General features: G+C 36.9%; 2 protein-coding genes across 2 annotated transcripts in view; both read left to right on the top strand.

Moving 5' to 3' along the window:
- LOC139151475 (xaa-Arg dipeptidase-like) overlaps window positions 1-6,406 on the top strand; it is a 10,592-nt gene extending 4,186 nt beyond the window's left edge. The window contains exons 5-7 of the mRNA XM_070724298.1: window positions 2,326-2,480; window positions 3,360-3,600; window positions 4,132-6,406. Coding sequence (XP_070580399.1) covers window positions 2,326-2,480; window positions 3,360-3,600; window positions 4,132-4,274 — 539 coding nt within the window. The 3' untranslated portion in view covers window positions 4,275-6,406. The remainder of the gene's footprint in view (window positions 1-2,325; window positions 2,481-3,359; window positions 3,601-4,131) is intronic.
- A 1,078-nt stretch (window positions 6,407-7,484) lies between these two features.
- On the top strand, window positions 7,485-15,072 carry LOC139151474 (peptidase M20 domain-containing protein 2-like). The gene is made up of 6 exons (XM_070724297.1): window positions 7,485-8,096; window positions 10,301-10,452; window positions 11,736-11,878; window positions 12,806-12,960; window positions 14,122-14,362; window positions 14,900-15,072. Exons 1-6 carry the CDS (start codon window positions 7,719-7,721, stop codon window positions 15,040-15,042), a joined length of 1,212 nt encoding a protein of 403 aa, XP_070580398.1. The 5' UTR covers window positions 7,485-7,718; the 3' UTR covers window positions 15,043-15,072.
- Window positions 15,073-17,723: the final 2,651 nt, after the last annotated feature.

The raw sequence follows: 17,723 nt of genomic DNA, 5'->3' as shown, positions 1-17,723 counted from the left end.
ACTCACTCAAACACTCACTCACTCACTCACTCACACTCACACAAAGTTAAAAGTGGGCAACCTTAAGCTTATATTTAAAGGTCGCCAAACTAGGAGCCGATCTAACTTGAGTAGGCAGACTATTCCATATGCAAGCACCATAATATGAAAATGCTCGCTTGCCATATTCAGTTTTCACTTTATGAATGTAAATATTGCCATTACTAGCATGTCTCGTATTGTGACTATGTATGGAATTTGAAAGATTGAACATTTCTGTCAAATAACTTGGCGCACTATTATTAATGACTTTATAGGTTAGAGCCGCTAGTTGGCGCTTCCATCTAATAGATGGACTAATCCAACCTAGGCGTTCATACACTGATTCTGTTCTAGTATCCCGTGGAACCTCCAGTATTAGTCGACCGGCTCTTTTGTGGAGGAGTTCAAGTATGTTCAAATACTTCTGATGTGTATTACTCCAAATACTTGCTGCATAGTCAAAATGTGGGAGAACAAGACTGTTAAACAAAACTTTACGTTGATGTACAGGCAAGAAATGTCTGATTCTAGATAGAAAACCCAGCTTTGACGTAATTTTTGCTGCAATTTTTGTAACATGCATGGAAAATCCAGTTTAGAGTCCAGCCAAATCCCTAAATATTTGAAATCCGTAACCTGTTCAAGAAAATCTCCTGCAACTTGAATGTTAAGTGGTGATGATGAATTTAACTTTCTAACCGTACCGAAAACCATTGATTTGGTTTTCTTGGTATTCAAAGTTAACTTATTATTATCGAGCCAGGTCTTTACTTGCATTATTTCATTGGAAAGAACTTGCTGAATTTCAGAGATTGACTTGCTTGAATAAAATATAGCCGTGTCGTCAGCATACATAATTATTTGACACTGGCTGACACAAGAAGAAAGGTCATTAATAAATATAGTAAAAAGTAGGGGACCTAGGATGGATCCCTGCGGGACCCCATAAGAAATATCCATGCTATCGGAAACAGTTGAATTAAGTTGAACAACTTGTGAGCGGTTTGATAGGTACGCATGAAACCATTCAAGAGCGGAATCCTGGATGCCATACTTGTGCAGTTTGAGGAGGAGCAGTCCATGATCAACCGTATCAAATGCTTTCTTTAAGTCCAGAAAGATTACTCCTGTTAAATTTCCCTTGTCCATGTTACAAAGGAGCTTGTCAGTAACGTGAGTGAGGGTAGTAGCTGTTGAATAGCCTGGTCTAAAACCTGATTGACATTTGTTCAGGATATTATTCATATTAAGATAACTATACAATTGATCATGAACTGCTCTCTCCAAAACTTTCGAAACAACTGGCAGAACTGATATAGGACGATAATTACCCACCTCAGCTCTATCGCCCTCTTTAAACAATGGTACAACCCTAGCTTTTTTCCATTCTGTTGGCACCCTACCCGTCACTAAAGAAAGATTAAAAATGTAAGCCAAAGATGATGAAATAAGGGGAGCAGCAAACTTAAGTAACCTGGCACTGATAGTATCAATACCAGTGGCCTTAGCAATATGTAACTTTGATAGTTGGTTTTCAACGAAATCAGAACTTATCGGTTGAAATTCAAAGCGACTATTACAATAATTGTACATTCTGCCATACTGGTCACCGTAAAAGTTTATGTTTATTTATTTTGAACGCAAGTTGCGGCGGAATGAAAAGGTATTTTTTTAATACTATAATAATGTTCAATTTTAACCGTCATAGCCCAATTGAAATCATGCTTTCTAAAGTAAACTTTATAATATGATACAACGTCTTAACCGTCATCCTACCACATACTAAAAAACTGTTTGTGATCGAACAAAACTTGATGTCAAATGCCAAAACAAGGCTGGCATTGGTCGCACTTCTATCCTCGAAATATAAATTAAACTGCTGTTAATATTGAAATTCAATTTGACAGAGATCCTATTTATAATAGTTTAAGACGTGCAATGAATCGACACGCTGACTGAGACACTGTGTACAAAACGAAGGGAGAAATACATCTGATTAAATTGAGTTTGTGGCATTGTGACATTGAGGCGCGATTTTGTTCAAACTGGTACAAAATGTGGCAAGTGATCAAAGTAAAACAGGATTAAAAATCAAACTTGAAGAGACATTGGGCTATAATTCTGTACCGAACAACGCATGATGGGGATTAAAGTGCGTTATCTTTTAAAGGAATTATCGAGTCACTATAACTTTACAACTCGGTCAGTTAAGGTAGTGAACTTTGCAACTGCACGTTGTTCTTTAATTCCGAGTTACCTTTTCAACAAATCAGAGTTACAATAAAAATGCATTCGTATTTTTAGGGGTAATATCGAATGGAGGAACAAGGCCAAACATTATACCGGAAAAGTCAGAGGTGACCTTTTGTCTCAGGACTCCAACAGCCGTTGAATTGTGCGAGCTGAAGGAAAGAGCTTTTGCTTGTGCCGAGGGAGCTGCCAAAGCAACTGGATGCGAAGCAAGTAAAGGTTGTTGTCCTCTGACATTGTGTTGGCGGAGGTGGTGCGTGCAGAGTTGCAAAAACCACCCCTTTTGCCTTTTACAAGCCGGGGGAAATGCTCATCGTAACCGAACTCTCTTAAATAAAAAAGGAAATATTATTTACCAATTCTGATAATTTACATGGCGAATTAGGCCAAAGAAAATATCCTTTTCTTGACATCTAACAAACACACAGATTGTTTTTAAACTTGCAAAGTCTTATGAAGCTTTTTGTGTTTATTGGTGCCAATGACACTCATAATGATATACAGTAAAGCAAATCATTTCAGGTAGCATCCTTTTTAGCTAATTTAACTTAGTGTTTAAATTCGCCAATTTAGGATACCGCTAATTTTAATTTTTATCCATATCTTCTATGGTTAAGAATTCTTTTCAGATAAGCTAAAACCCGTTGATTACGATGAAAATGCCAAGTGTATTTCACTGTCAAGGACATTGAAGATCATGTGCTAAATACGTATTTGTTTCATCCATAATGAACATAGAAAATTTATATGATAGATAGGTGCGTAAGTCACTTCCCCCTACATTTGGAATTTCTCAATTTCGCTAGCTTTCTTAAGGGTTTTTCTTTCGATGTAAGAACTAAGGGGGTCTGTCTTAAAAGAAAATCCAACTCGCCAAGATGTTGTAGTGGATTCCTCCGTTCAAAGAGAGGGCAATGATATTCACATACCTCTATTGAAGAGAGATTGCCAGAGCACAGTCATCTGTGAACTTTATGCTTATCACCTGCACACCGAACTCACCTCCACGGGGAAGCTCTATTCGTATACTTGCAAATGTAACGACTCGGAGATGAATTTATCTTTTGTTTTTTATCATTTCGTTGCAGATGGAACACAGCTACTCCCATATTTATGCGAATGTTGTCAGCAACAACACGTTGGTCAAACTTTACACCGAAAATGCTGAAAACTTGGGTGTAAAGTTCCTGCCTGAAAACCAAGCTGATAACATGATCATGGGGTCGACAGATATGGGCAATGTCTCATACGTAGTGCCGAGTATTCATCCGTTTTACGGCTTGCAAACCGATTCTGTCTATCATTCGCACGGCTTCACAGCAGCATCTGGTATAGAACAAAGTCTTCTTTTCTGATGATCTGATTAAAGCCACACTATTTTTCTCCACTCGGAATATGTAAAACCACTCTTACCAAATGTCATCCCACATGGCAAGAATGTTAGTTTAAACGCCAAAACGCAGAAGGGCGTTTACTGAATTTTCGGTATATTTTCCAGTCATTTTAATCATAAATCCGAAGACCGTGACACATATATTAAACCGCGGTCGCTCCACAAAAAGTGGCCGTGAACAAACAAGTAACAAAACGTACTCTTCGGAATTACGTGAATTGCAATACGGACTTGCATAATCTCCATGTTCTACAGCACAGTGGTAAGAAAATATCGGTACATGTAGTTTAATGAGTTACCCAATCGGCTTCTGTTTTAAATGTGACATCTGATGAACTTTGATCAGCGTGTTTTCAGATCATGGTCTATTACGCCGCGCCGCCGGATACACAATGTCGCAGATTTTTGCAATTTTAATTATTTCAACGTATCATTATTTTGATGTCGTTCGATTTTTATTTATCCAGGAGCACCTGAGGCCCAACAACCAACCCTGGTCCAAGCCAAGGCCATGGCTATGACAGTTCTAGATGTCTTCTTCCAAGGTGAAGACATTTTGAAACAGATCAGAGAAGATTTTAGTGAAGACATGAAAAAGAACGAAAGCTAATTAGCGTTCGGTGACTCAGGGTGTTTTGTATGATTGTCTAGACCATAAAATGAATTCGCCAGTTCCTAACAGGTTCAAATTTGAACTTATGATGTACAACCCTACGTGTATGAACTTATATGATTTAAAATTGTGATTTTGTTCCTATTGAATAAGGGCACATGCAATACGCCAACGACGACTGTCGCCTTTAGTTGGAAATCTCCCATAGTTTTAATCATTGCTATCAAGTACAAGTAACATACGTTCCTTGCGAAATTTGCTTCCAATAATAAAGTTCGATGTTGTCTGCCAAATAGCCGATACACAAGTGAACGGAACAATTGCGAACATACATTTTCTCACCCTTCCCTCTTGTTGGTTACAATGTGCAGTTGCTTTATCTGTCTGGCTCAACAATATACGCTCTTAACGGTTGGCAAGTTAGAGCAGTTTGGTGTGACACACAAGGTTTCTTGTGTCGCTGACACGTCAATGGCGCATGTGCGGTATTGAGAATCAGCTTCGAAACAAACCACTGCTTATTGAAGAGTCTAAACGACAGCTATACAAGTCAGCTTATGAGTATTGATAAATCTGCCATGCCTTTCTGATTAGCAGACGCCTCGGTAAAAATTATTTCTGATCGATGGACCAACTAAAGGGAAATCAACGCATGCGACCACGTTTCTTGTTTGTTTGTTTTTAAATTTACAACGTACAGAAGAAAGGATACATACACCAATACTAACTTCTACCGATTACATTAAAGTGATTTCTGGTTCTCATAGGAAAGAATACGTCCAATTTTCTAACTTGTTTGTAATTTTTGAACAAGTTAAATATATAAGTATGTTGCCAGTACTATGGAACACTTTTTCTGGCAAGCGCATGAGATTTTACAGAATAATCTCTTTGTCCTGTCTATTGAGACACAATCATCATATTCTGTGTGAGGAAAATTATAAATCTAAGGGATTCTTCCTTATCATTCGGAAACGTTCCTCTGGTAATATTCCTAGAACGCAGTTTCGTTGTCTCCTTGGCAACTTTCGCCATCATTACAATTTACAAATTTACATATCAAAATGTCGTGATTAAAGAGTCGGTTACGAAAATAGGTTTACCGCGCGTCGTGTGGATTTGCATAAAATCAAGCATTAGTGAACAAGTATTAGTGCTTGCGACGCATCGGTTTGAAAGCTACTGTCAGAACTGGGTGGGACGAGGACACTTGCACTTTCAAGAGAGCGTCATTACATTCCAAGTAGGGGCTACGTGATATTGCTTCTAACTGCAATGCAGCAGAGAACATGGATGGTTGGTCGTGGTGTTGATGTTGTTTCAAGGCATCGTTTGAGCGGGACATTCAGTTATTATGGCCAGGGTGGGCCGGCAAAATCCAGGGGTCATGTGAAATTGGAAGCTGTAAAGGGATGGGGAAGAGGGATGGTTCATGCTTTTCAACAATGTACAAGTGGGGGTCACTTTATTCTCAAAAGTTCAACCTGTCAACAAGATATGAACAGAAAGAGCTCCCGTATTTTAGTATATACTTCGATTGCAGTTGCCTGTAAATTGAACCTTTTGCCACAAGTTTTCAGCTTCATTGAAATTGTAATGATGAACATCATGAACAATATCCATCATAGATTAATTCCAAAAATCATTAAGTGTACAATGTGTAACAGGCTGAAATGAATATACTCAATGTCTTTGACTGCTGTCACTGTATCACCACTTTTCATAGCAATTGTAATTGCCTTAGGTCAAGTTCAACACGCTTTATATGCCAACAATGAAAGTTCATTAAATGTCCAAATTATAAATGAGCTGATACGAAAATGCAAAATGTCTTTAACTACTATAACATAACTTTATCATCAATAGACATGTACATATTCCTTTCATCAACTTTGATCATGTCCTTCGAGTTATAATTTACTTTGAAAGTTCATAAAATATACAAATTACCAATCAGCTATCATAGCAATTTTCATCATAGGGAACAGTTGTCACATCCGTCCCCAGAGGTAGGGTGGGGTGAGGGTATAGGTGTCTTGGTCTCAGCACAGGTTTCTTTTTGCTATGTTTAACTTTTATACGTTTGAGTATAATATGTAATGCCAATAATAATATATACTACCAACCTCAAAAGTGTCTTGGTCTAATTAAGTGGTTTCTGAAGATTTCTTGTTGAAGTTGTCCACTTCACTGTATTACAGACCCTAGTTTCTCTACCGGCTATGACAGGATGTAGTGTCATTTATTGTCCTGTGATAATCTTACGCTGTTTTATCATGAGTGTGATTGCCGAATGCCCTAAAGCAAGCAAGTTACTAATCTGTGGACGCTGTCACCAGATTATGATCGGATAAACTTTGACAAAGTCAAAAACTAACGAACCAGCAAGGGCATTGCAGTAGACCAATTTCTTTAATGTGCTTTGCTTATGTGGACTCATTTGAAGTCTTTGGAGAAAATGAAGTTTGCATTGTTTTGCTTTCAAGATAATTCTCACAGAGTTTATAAAATTGAACAGAGAAAATTGTGAATTTTAAATGTACGTTTATGTAGGGAGATTCATATAACACTTATCCAAATTTTGAAGAGTGACATCTAATTTGGAGAGATATGTTTAGAATAATGCATGCATCAGTGATTTTAAATTTAAGAACTTCGGCAACTGTATTGGTTGCGATAACTTTCGCTGCGTTGATCGAAAGGTCACCTCAAGCCTCATAATAAACTAAGTAAGGTATGGATTGACATGCAAAAACTCGTGACAACGCAAACTCGGTATTTATGGTAAAAACGAAAGACCTTGGAAACAAAACCCTAGCATTCACGTACCGAGAAATACTTTAATGCCAGATTGTGTTCTTGCCAAGGTTAGACGTCTTTACCCCCCAGGCCCCTTCCTGGTGCATGGTGTATGGACACAGATAATATTAAAACCACAAAAACGGTCTTTTTCAGGACCACATACCAAACGGTTCTTTTCAGGATCACCAATCACTCCAAAAGGAGAACACCGTTTGTCGTTCATGACATGTCTTTTATACGTGTTATATGTTGTTGTATTTGCGTATGTTTAGGTACATGGCGGTAATTTTAGTCATAAGTCAGTACGCTTTGTCAGTTGTGCTCGGCAGGGATCACAAAGGTGGCGCTGGTTGCAATTTGAATTTGAATGAAGACGATTGATGGTATACATTAACATTTAGAACCGAGGTCAAACGGGCATGGCTTTGTGATGGGTCACGGCTTTGTGAAAATATGCGGTCTCTGAATGCCACAGCTTTTTAAACGTATTTTCGCAATATATGCAGTTCGCAGTCGAATGTTTGAAAATCTCGGGACACATCGAGTACGTAATGTGACTTTTTCAAATCTGGATAGTCTAAACATAATCTACCTTTTATAGAGAACCTTTGTCTTTTTAAATGTGTACTGAAAAACAACATGGCTGACCTCAAGAGTGCAAAACAGAAAGCTTGCGAAGCCATTGATAGGGCAGCAACTGACCTGAATACGCTCACTGAAGAAATTTGGAAAAATCCAGAACTGAATTTCGAAGAACACCACGCCCATCAGGTTCTGACCGATTTTTTGGAGAAAAATGGTTTCAACGTGGAGAGGAACTTTGTATTGGACACTGCCTTCAGGGCGACGTTTGGTTCTCAAGAAAATGGTGGCATCAACGCGTGTGTTATCTGTGAATATGATGCCTTGCCAGAGATTGGCCATGCATGTGGACACAATCTGATCGCAGAGGCGGGAGCTGGTGCTGGATTAGGGATCAAAGCAGCCATGGAAGCCGCTGGACGACCCATTGGAAAGGTAAACCAGATTTTTAAAATGATATCGGAGCAATACATGGTATTCATATAGCTTTTCAGATGATTTGCATATTGCTTATTTCAACATTGCTTAAGATAGTCTGATGATATTAATTTAAACTTCTTAAGTATCCTGATGATAAATTAACCGAGAAATCTTCTTTATCTCTTATGAAGGGGATGTGAATTTAAACAGCTCCCACGTTTCCATGTATATTGCAGATTACTGTTAATAGGCCGTTTGTTTTCTCTGACAATATTTCCGTAAGTTTAAAATTTTGTTGATTTTTTTTTGCAGAATAAGTATGAAAATTTGTTGATTTTGCAATTTGTGACAAACTTAATGAAATTGTAAAATGTCTTTTAATATGCAAAAGTCTGGTTATAATCAGTGATCACTAGCGAAGATTATAATAATAATAATAATAATAATATATTTCTATAGCGTCTAAATCCACATAAAACAGTGATCAGAGACGCTTAAAATACACTTTAAAAAAGTAAATTAACAAAAGCAATTTTAGAAATGTCTACAAGATTGAAATTTCAGATATTAAAAAAAAAATTAAAATCAAAGACAACCTAAAAATCTAATTTAAAAATGTAAGTCTAAAAGGTAGGTTTTTAGCAAACGTTTAAATCTATTAAAGTTTGAACATAAACGGATGCTCAGTGGAAGAGCGTTCCACAATTTGGGAGCAGCGGCACTGAAAGCTCTGTCACCATATTTCTTTGTTCTCACTCTGATCGAACACAACTTGAAATGCTCTGCCGAACGCCTTGGGTGTAAAGACTTAACATCTCTGTGAGATATTTGGGGGCAGAACAATGAATACATCTGAAAGTGATTATCAAGATTTTAAAAGTACTCCTCTGATGAACTGGCAACCAGTGCAATTCCTGTAAAAGTGGAGTAGTGTGAGATGACGATTTGAAAGGGTAACAATCCTTGCAGCAATGTTTTGTATATGTTGGATACGACTAATTGAATATTGATGTATACCGTACACAAAGAATTACACATGTCTATACGGGAGGTTATTACAGCATGAACTAACTGTTCAGTAGTTGTCCTAAACAAATATTACGGATGAGGGCAATGCAACGAATGTGAAACATAGTGGACTGACAGATCGAGCCGACGTGGGTTTTCATAGAAAGACATGAATCAAGAAGAACACCCAGGGACTTTGCATTACACTTAGCCGGAATCAATGCATCACCGATACGAATTTTCCTTGCTCCACTATCAGTGGGATCATTACATGAAGAAAAAATTGGTAATTTGTATATTTTTTACCAGATTATCGAAATAAGAAAAGCCATTCTAGTGGCAAAATAGCATTTTAAAATTTCAAAAAATTTAGAAATTACCATCTATTTGTCATGAACTAGTAATGTGTCTTTCACATCTTCAGAACGTTGTTTATATTTTTACCGTTTCATTAACTTTGTTACAGTGCTTACCCATAAATAAATGAATAAATAAATATTTATTTCATATTTGAAGAACTTCTGCAATTATATATATATATATATATATATATATATATATATATATATATATATATAGCTTAAATATATATATAAGTACACACACATAATGGCTGACGTTTGTCAGATATGAAAATTACTGATTAGCTGAATCGATGATGATAAATGTCATTCACTCACTAATTTATGGAGCAAGGTATACTGCAACATTAACCAACCCCTTCTTAATATATTTCCCGATTGTATATGTGTAGTCTCAAAATAGCTGAATGACCTAAAAATCTGTAGTATGTTTCTTTCTATTTTCTTGAAGCAAGATCCTACGAACTCCATATATTCTAAGAATTGCTGATTTGTTGTCAAATAATTGTGGACGTTAGCATTAATAATGCAAACCCCATTCACCAAAAACCACATCAGTTCATTTTATTCCAAACAGAATCAAACGGTAATAAAATTCTTTGTTGATCTGATAAGCTGGCTCGATATATCCCTGGAAAAATATCGCACCGACAGACACAAAAAACGCTCAAACAGACAAACTGAGTGACCGACAGCGTTATGAAAAATGCTGGCCTTTTCTGCAGAACTACCGTCGGCGATTCAATTCTCTGAAATGCTCTTCCGTGCAATATAGCATAATCGAATTGGTCTATCTAATATTTTTCTCTTAAGGTAATAGCATCCCAAGTACACTCTACTTTATTACAGCTTACTGTGCTTGGCACACCAGCGGAGGAGGAAGGCGCTGGAAAGATCAAGCTGATCGAGGCAGATGTATTCAAAGTCATTGACCTCGCCATGATGGTCCATCCAACTAATACTAATTGCATTTCAAGCGCGTCATGCCTTGCAATAACAATGTAAGTTCAATTTATATATATATATATATATATATATATATATATATATATATATATATTTATATATATATATCTCGAATTATACAGATGTCCTCGTGGGAAATTACAGTGCTCCATGCTAAAACAGAGCGTTATTAATAATAACATCAAATTACTTCAAGCACAAAGTAATGATATATGTTACTTAAGTTTCATGCATCCTGCAATCATCAGACAAAAGAAGTAGCCTTCTGTCTAGTCTTCTGTCTTCTTCTTCTGTCTGATGATTGCAAGATGCATCAAACTTAAGTAACAGATATCATTACTTTGTACTCGAAGTAATTTGGTGTAATTATATATATATATATATATATATATATATATATATATATATATATATATATATATATATATATATATATAACAACTAAAAATGTATCAGACAATGGCCACAGAGTAAGAGTACAGCACAGACAGTGCAATGCAAACTACTAACGCTTAAAAATTCATAAAATCTCTTTTAATTCCACCAAAAGTGACATTTACCAGATTTAGCAAGTGCGTGTGTGGAGGAATTGTGGTTTAGAAAATCGATCGATGTAACAACGAACTCTGAAATAACTTCAATATCTAACAGGAAAACTTTATATGAATCGTAACAGCAGACGATGTGTAATAAACTTGTGTGGTCTGTAGCCGCTATGAAAAAGTATAGCAGCCTTCATCAGTCTCACTAAACAAGCACGAACAAGTGTGAATATCACATAAACTACTGAGAAATGACCTCTCAACTACCAAAGGTTAAGGCTGCATTCACAAATACTGGGGAAGTGGTGTGCTGGAGGAATCGCAATTGAAATCTTAATCTTAAGATCCCCCTAAATGATCAAACATCTTAAGCCCCCTATATATCAAATCACCTAAAGTCCTCCAGCCCCTCCACTCCCCAGTATTTGTGAATGCAGCCTAAAGATTAACATCTCACCAAAAGTAACTTTACATCGAATTAACTCCGATGGCGATTGGCCATTGTGGGTGACTCATGTTAATGTATACAGAGCATAGTCTCAGCTCAAAATAAAGCAAAGATGGCAGTCAGTGAAATTGCAATGCACTGCATTTGCGCACAACTTGCACTTGTCATGTACACTTTATTATTATTAATGTCTATTTTAGATAAAATTGTCCATATAGAAATAACAGATGAATAGAGTATAAATAAACAACAGAAAAGTACTAGAGTTAAAAAATTCAGTTACACCAGTTACATCTGCTACATGTACTGTTTTCCACTGTATCCACAGGCTCGACGTTACGTTCCACGGCAAAGCATCGCACGCAGCCTATGCACCATGGGAAGGGGTCAACGCCCTGGATGCCGCTGTCATATATTATCAGTACATGTCAGTGATGCGACAGCAGATGAAACCCACCTGGCGCATCCACGGTAACCAAAGTTTTTTTAATAATATACTAATCTGTTTTGCATTAGCTCACTGCCATATTTTGCTGTAAAGAAGAAAATCAGATGTACATGCTTGTGTTTGGCGTGGCTCCGCGAACTTTCAAGTCGGTGTTTGTTGGAAAAATTGTAAGACAGAAATTAATTTCGTGTGGAACCTTTATGTCATCACAGGTTCTGCCGATACGCCATTTAGGTCGCCATAAAAGTTTCATGTTGTGTTTATTTTGAACGCACTGAAAGGCGCCCGGAATCCTAAGGTATTTTCTTAATATAAAACACTGCTAAACATTAGCCATTATATCCTGTGAAATCATGCTTTCTCAAGTAAACTTTATAACACGATACAACTTGTTGCTCGTCATCACACCACATGTAGAGGAACTCTTCGTGATCGAACGAAACGAAGACACTGCTTGAATTGGTCGCACTTCTATCTTCGAGACAGTATAAGTTAGGAGAAACCGCTCTTGACATTGGAATTTCGAAGATCTTATTCATAATAGATAAAGACGTGCAATGAATGGCCACGTTGATCAAACGAAGAGAGAAATACTTCTTACAACAATTGAGTTTACGGCATTGTGACATTGGGGCGCAATTTTTTTCAAACTGATACAAAATATACTGCAAGTGTTCAAAGTAAAACAATAAAATATTACACTAAAAATTTTAGCGTAATTTAGTGTGCCTCCATAAGTTGTTTGATGCATAATTATAGCCCAAGGTATCTTTTAGTCTAAAAGATAAATTGGGCTATAATTCTGTACCAAACAACGCATGAAGGCGATTATCTTTTCAAGGAATTGTCGAGGTATGTGAACTTTGCAACTGCACCTTGTTCTCTAATTCCGATATTCAGTTACCCTTCCGACAGATCAGAGTTACAATAAAAATGCAATCGTATTTTAGGAGTAATATCGAATGGAGGAACCAAGCCTAACATAATACCTGAGAAGTCAGAGGTGATCTTTCTTCTTAGAACTCCAGCAGCCGCTGAATTGTGCGAGTTGAAGGAAAGAGCTATTGCATGTGCCGAGGGAGCTGCTACGGCAACTGGATGCAAAGTAAGTGTATGGTGGTTGTTGTCTGACATTGTGTCAGCGAAGGTGATGCGTGCAAAATGGCAAAACCAGCTCGTTTTGCTTTTTACAAGCCGATAATTTACTTGGCGAATCAGGCCAAAGAAAAATTCTTTTCTGGTTATCAAAGCTACACTCAGATTGTTTTGTAAACTTGCAAACTCATATGAAGCTATTAAACACTTTTTGTTTTGATTCGTGCAAATGGCACTCATAATGATAGACCAATAGGACATTGTAGATCATGCGCTATTTGTTTCATCCATAATGAACATAGAAACTTTATAATAGAATATGCGAGTAAGTAACTTCTGTGCGCGAGGTAGACTTCTCAATTTCCCTGGCTTTCTTTGGGATTTTTTTACTCTTGAACTAAGGGGGTGTGTCTGTCTTTAAAGAAACCTCAAGTCGCCATGATGTTGTAGTGAATTTCGCCGTTCAAAGAGAGGGCAATTGTAATGGTTTGTGTACATTGATTAGGGAGCGAGGATTTTAATTCTTTACTTGGCAACTCTTTGTGAGAACCTTGTAGCAAAGGTAGAACGCGCCTCGGGGACAGATATTAGGACTCTTAAACTTTTTCAAATTCTTTTCTGATATAACTACTTGTTAGGTTCATTTTAAAGCTCTTGGTGTAAGAAAAATGTTCACCGGCTTAGTTTTTCGAAATTCGAAAATTTTATTTTTCTCTGTGGGGTGGCGATAATTTTGAATTTTAAATATCGGTAAATGTTTGGTTATTTTTTTCTCTGGTACCAAATTTCGCACGGTGACCCCCGGTTTTTATTGTTGATATTGAAAATTAATGGTTGAAAGATTCCTTAAGGAAAGTTTGAGCAAAAGTTTAAGTCTTTCACTTTCGATGCGCATCTTGCTTCGCAGACAAATCCACTAGCAGATATTTGTAGCATGTGTTTTCGGTTTATTGCGAATGGTACAATCTAGTTTCCTGTTACCCAGTATCTGAATAGCTATTGTATGCAGGTATGATGATCACATACCCCTATGGCACAGAGATGGCCACGGTCATCAGGCTGTATGATTCTCAGCTGCACACCGAATTCACCTCCACGGGGAAGTTCGTATTCGCATACTTGCAAATGTAACGAGTTGAAATTATTTTTTGTTTTTATTATTTCTTTGCAGATGGAACACAGCTTCTCCCCTATTTATGCGAATGTTGTCAGCAACAACACGTTGGTCAAACTTTACACCGAAAATGCTGAAAACTTGGGTGTAAAGTTCCTGCCTGAAAACCAAGCTGCTAACATGATCATGGGGTCGACAGATATAGGCAATGTCTCATACGTAGTGCCGAGTATTCATCCGTTTTACGGCTTGCAAACCGATTCTGTCTATCATTCGCGCGGCTTCACAGCAGCATCTGGTATAGAACAAAGTCTTCTTTTCTAATGATCTGATTAAAGCCACGGTCATTATCATTTTTCTCCACCCGGAGTATGTAAAACCATTCTTACCGAATATCATGATCCTGCATGGCAAGAATGTCGATTTCAACGTCAAAACGCCTATGGGTGTTTACTGATTTTTCTGTGTATTTTCAGTCATTTTAAACATAAGTCTAAAGACCGCGACACATATATCAAACCGCGGGCACTCCACAAGGAGTGGCCGTGAACAAACAAGTGACAACACGTACTTTACGGAAGAACGTGAATTGAAATATAGCCTTGCATAATCTCCATCTTCTACAGTGTAGCGGTAAGAAAATATCGGCACACGTAGTTACATGAGTCATCCAATCGGCTTCTGTTTTAAATACGACATCTGATGAACTTTGATCAGCGTGTTTTCAGATACATGGTCTATAACGCCGCGCCGAAGCCCAATGTCGCGGTTTCTTTTCCATTTTAATATTTTAAACGTGCAACATTTTGATGTCGTTCGATTTTTATTTATCCAGGAGCACCTGAGGCCCAAGAACCAACCCCGGTCCAAGCCAAGGCCATGGCTATGACAGTTCTGGATGTCTTCTTTCATGGTGAAGACATTATGAAACAGATCAGAGAAGATTTTACTGAAGACATGAAAGAGAACGAAAGCTAATTAAAACAAGTTTTAATTTACAAAACTCCAGGCGTTGACGAGTGTTCCATACAATATCGATACGTTCACCGCTATATAAGATAATTGAACGTATCTTGAAAACTCAGTTTTCGACTAAGGACAGGAATTTGAAGTGACAAGAAGCTAAGTTTTATTACTTTGAAGATATTGTTGACATCTCGTTTGGTATCTCAGAGTGTTTCTGTAATGCTCGTCCGGACCATAAGTGAATTCGCCAGTCCCTAACTGGTTCAAATCGGAACTTATAATGTACAACACTACGTGTATTAACTAGGTTCAACATAAAGAAAACTTATATGATTCAAAAATGTGTGTTTGTTCCTATTGAATGAGGGCACATAGCAAACACCGGCGACGAGTGTCGCCTTTAATTGGAAATCTCGCATGGTCTTAGTCTTGCAAGTAATATAGACAGTTTATATTCCTTGGCGAAATTTTCCACGCCAAAAATACTTCCTTCGACAAAGCAAATATACAAGTCAATGGAACGTTTGCCAACTTACGTTTTCTCATGCACCTTCCCCTCTCATTGTTTACAATATGCAGTTGCTTTGTCTATATGCCCAGACACAATTATATGCTCTTAATGGTTGGTGAGTTTCAGCAGTGCAAGGTTACTATTGCGCCGCTGACACGTCAATGGCGCATGTGCAGTATTGAGAATCAGCTTCGAAACAATCCATTGGCTTTGAAAAACCTTAAACGATTGCTCTACAAGTCATCTTATGAATATTGATAAATCTGGCATTCCTTTCGCTTTGCACACGGCTCGGTAAAAATTATTTCTGACCGATGTATCAACTACAGGGAAATCGATGGATGCGACCGTGTTTCTTGCTTGTTTTTCATTTAAGTCACAACGTACAACTTAATCGTAAATTTTGAACAAGGTAAATAAATGTTGTTCTAAGACTTTTTCTGGCAAGTACGTGAGACTTTTTCTCATTCTTGTCTTTGTCCTGCCCTTTTATACATAATCATCATAATCTTTGTAAGGAAAATTCCAAATCTGAGAGACACTTCCTTATCATGTGGAAACGTTAGTTCGGCAACTCTCACCACAGTGATAATTAAGAAATTATCGAAATGTCATGAAACACGTTTACCACGCGTCGTTTATTTTGCACACATTAATTCATTAGTTAACGAGTATTAGTGATGAGACGCATCGGATTGAGAATCACTGTCAGAACTTTATGGGACGAGGACCGTCGGACAGAGACACTGTCAAGAGAGCGACATTACATTCCTAATAGAGGCTACGTGATGTGGCTTCTAACTGCATTGGAACAGAGAACATGGAATGGTTAGTCATGGTATTGATGATGCGTCAAGGCACCGGTTGAGCCGGACCCATAGGGAGCATTCAGTTATCCAGGGGTGATGTGACATTGGAAAACTGCAAATATTGGATGACCATGTATATATTTGACCCCGATTTTAGACAAATTAAATGAAACCAGCGCGAAAATGAATTAATGGTCATTACCATTAATTCATTTTCGCGATGGTTTCATGTATTGTGTCTAAAACCGGGGTCGAATATATGCATGGTCACCCATTCATTCAGTATCTTTCAACATGTCCAATGTTCAATAAAGTGCAAATTATCGAATACCTGACATGAAAATGCAAAACGTCTTTCACTAATACAATATCATTGTCTTTTCAGTATCAATAGTAAGGTTCATAAACTTTGGTAAAGTTCTTCGAGTCTTATGTACTAATTTGGAAAGTCGTTAAATTTGCAGCTGATTAAATATGCTTAACGATTTTCATGATTATTTTAGCATAGTATCGTCAATGTACATAGCAAGTTTCATCGACTTTGATCAATTCAATTCATTCAATCCTTGATTAGAAAAGTTAGTTGAATATGGAAATAGTAATTAGATGTTCTAAAAATGTAAACCGACTTTTAGAATGTTATATAATAGTATCTTCAATATACATAACAAGTTTCGTCAACTGTGGTAAAGTCAATCGAGATATATTCCCCATTAGGAAAATTCGTTAAATATGCAAATTAGTAATTAGCTGAAGTAAAAATTTTGAATGACTTCAATAATTTAATATCGTGGAATCATCAGTGTACATAGCATGTTCCGTCAACTTTTATCAAGCCAATCTAGATGTATATCTAATTACGAAAGTTCGTAGACTATGCAAATTGGCAATTAGATGTTCTAAAAAGCCCTAAACTACCTTTTGCTTGTAAAATATCATAGTTTCTTCTATGTACATAGCAAGTTTCGTCAACTTTGATCACGTCAATGTAGATATATATCCATAATAAGGAAAGTCATTTAAAAATGCAAACTAGTAATTAGCGTAGGTAAAAATGGTAAATGACTTTCAAAAATGTTCTAACTTAGTATCTTCAGTGTCCATCACAAGTATCGTCAACTTTTATCAAGTCAATTAAGATATATATCCCTAATTAGAAAAGTTATTTAAATATGCAAATTAGAAATGTTTATTTAAAAACTGCTAAAACAACTTTGATGATGATTGTTATATTAGCGTATTTCAAATATACATAGCAGGGTTTCTTTAACTTTGAACATCCAGATATGTATCCCGAATTAGGGAAATTCATTAAATACGCAAATAAGTAATTAGCTGAAGTAAAAAATTTTAATGACTAATTTCAAAACTGT

The sequence above is a fragment of the Ptychodera flava genome, chromosome 15 (genome assembly GCF_041260155.1).
Source record: "Ptychodera flava strain L36383 chromosome 15, AS_Pfla_20210202, whole genome shotgun sequence".
In the NCBI taxonomy this organism is placed as follows: Eukaryota; Metazoa; Hemichordata; class Enteropneusta; family Ptychoderidae; genus Ptychodera; species Ptychodera flava.
Note: the sequence above shows the minus strand (reverse complement) of the source record. Positions and strands in the feature narration are given on the sequence as shown.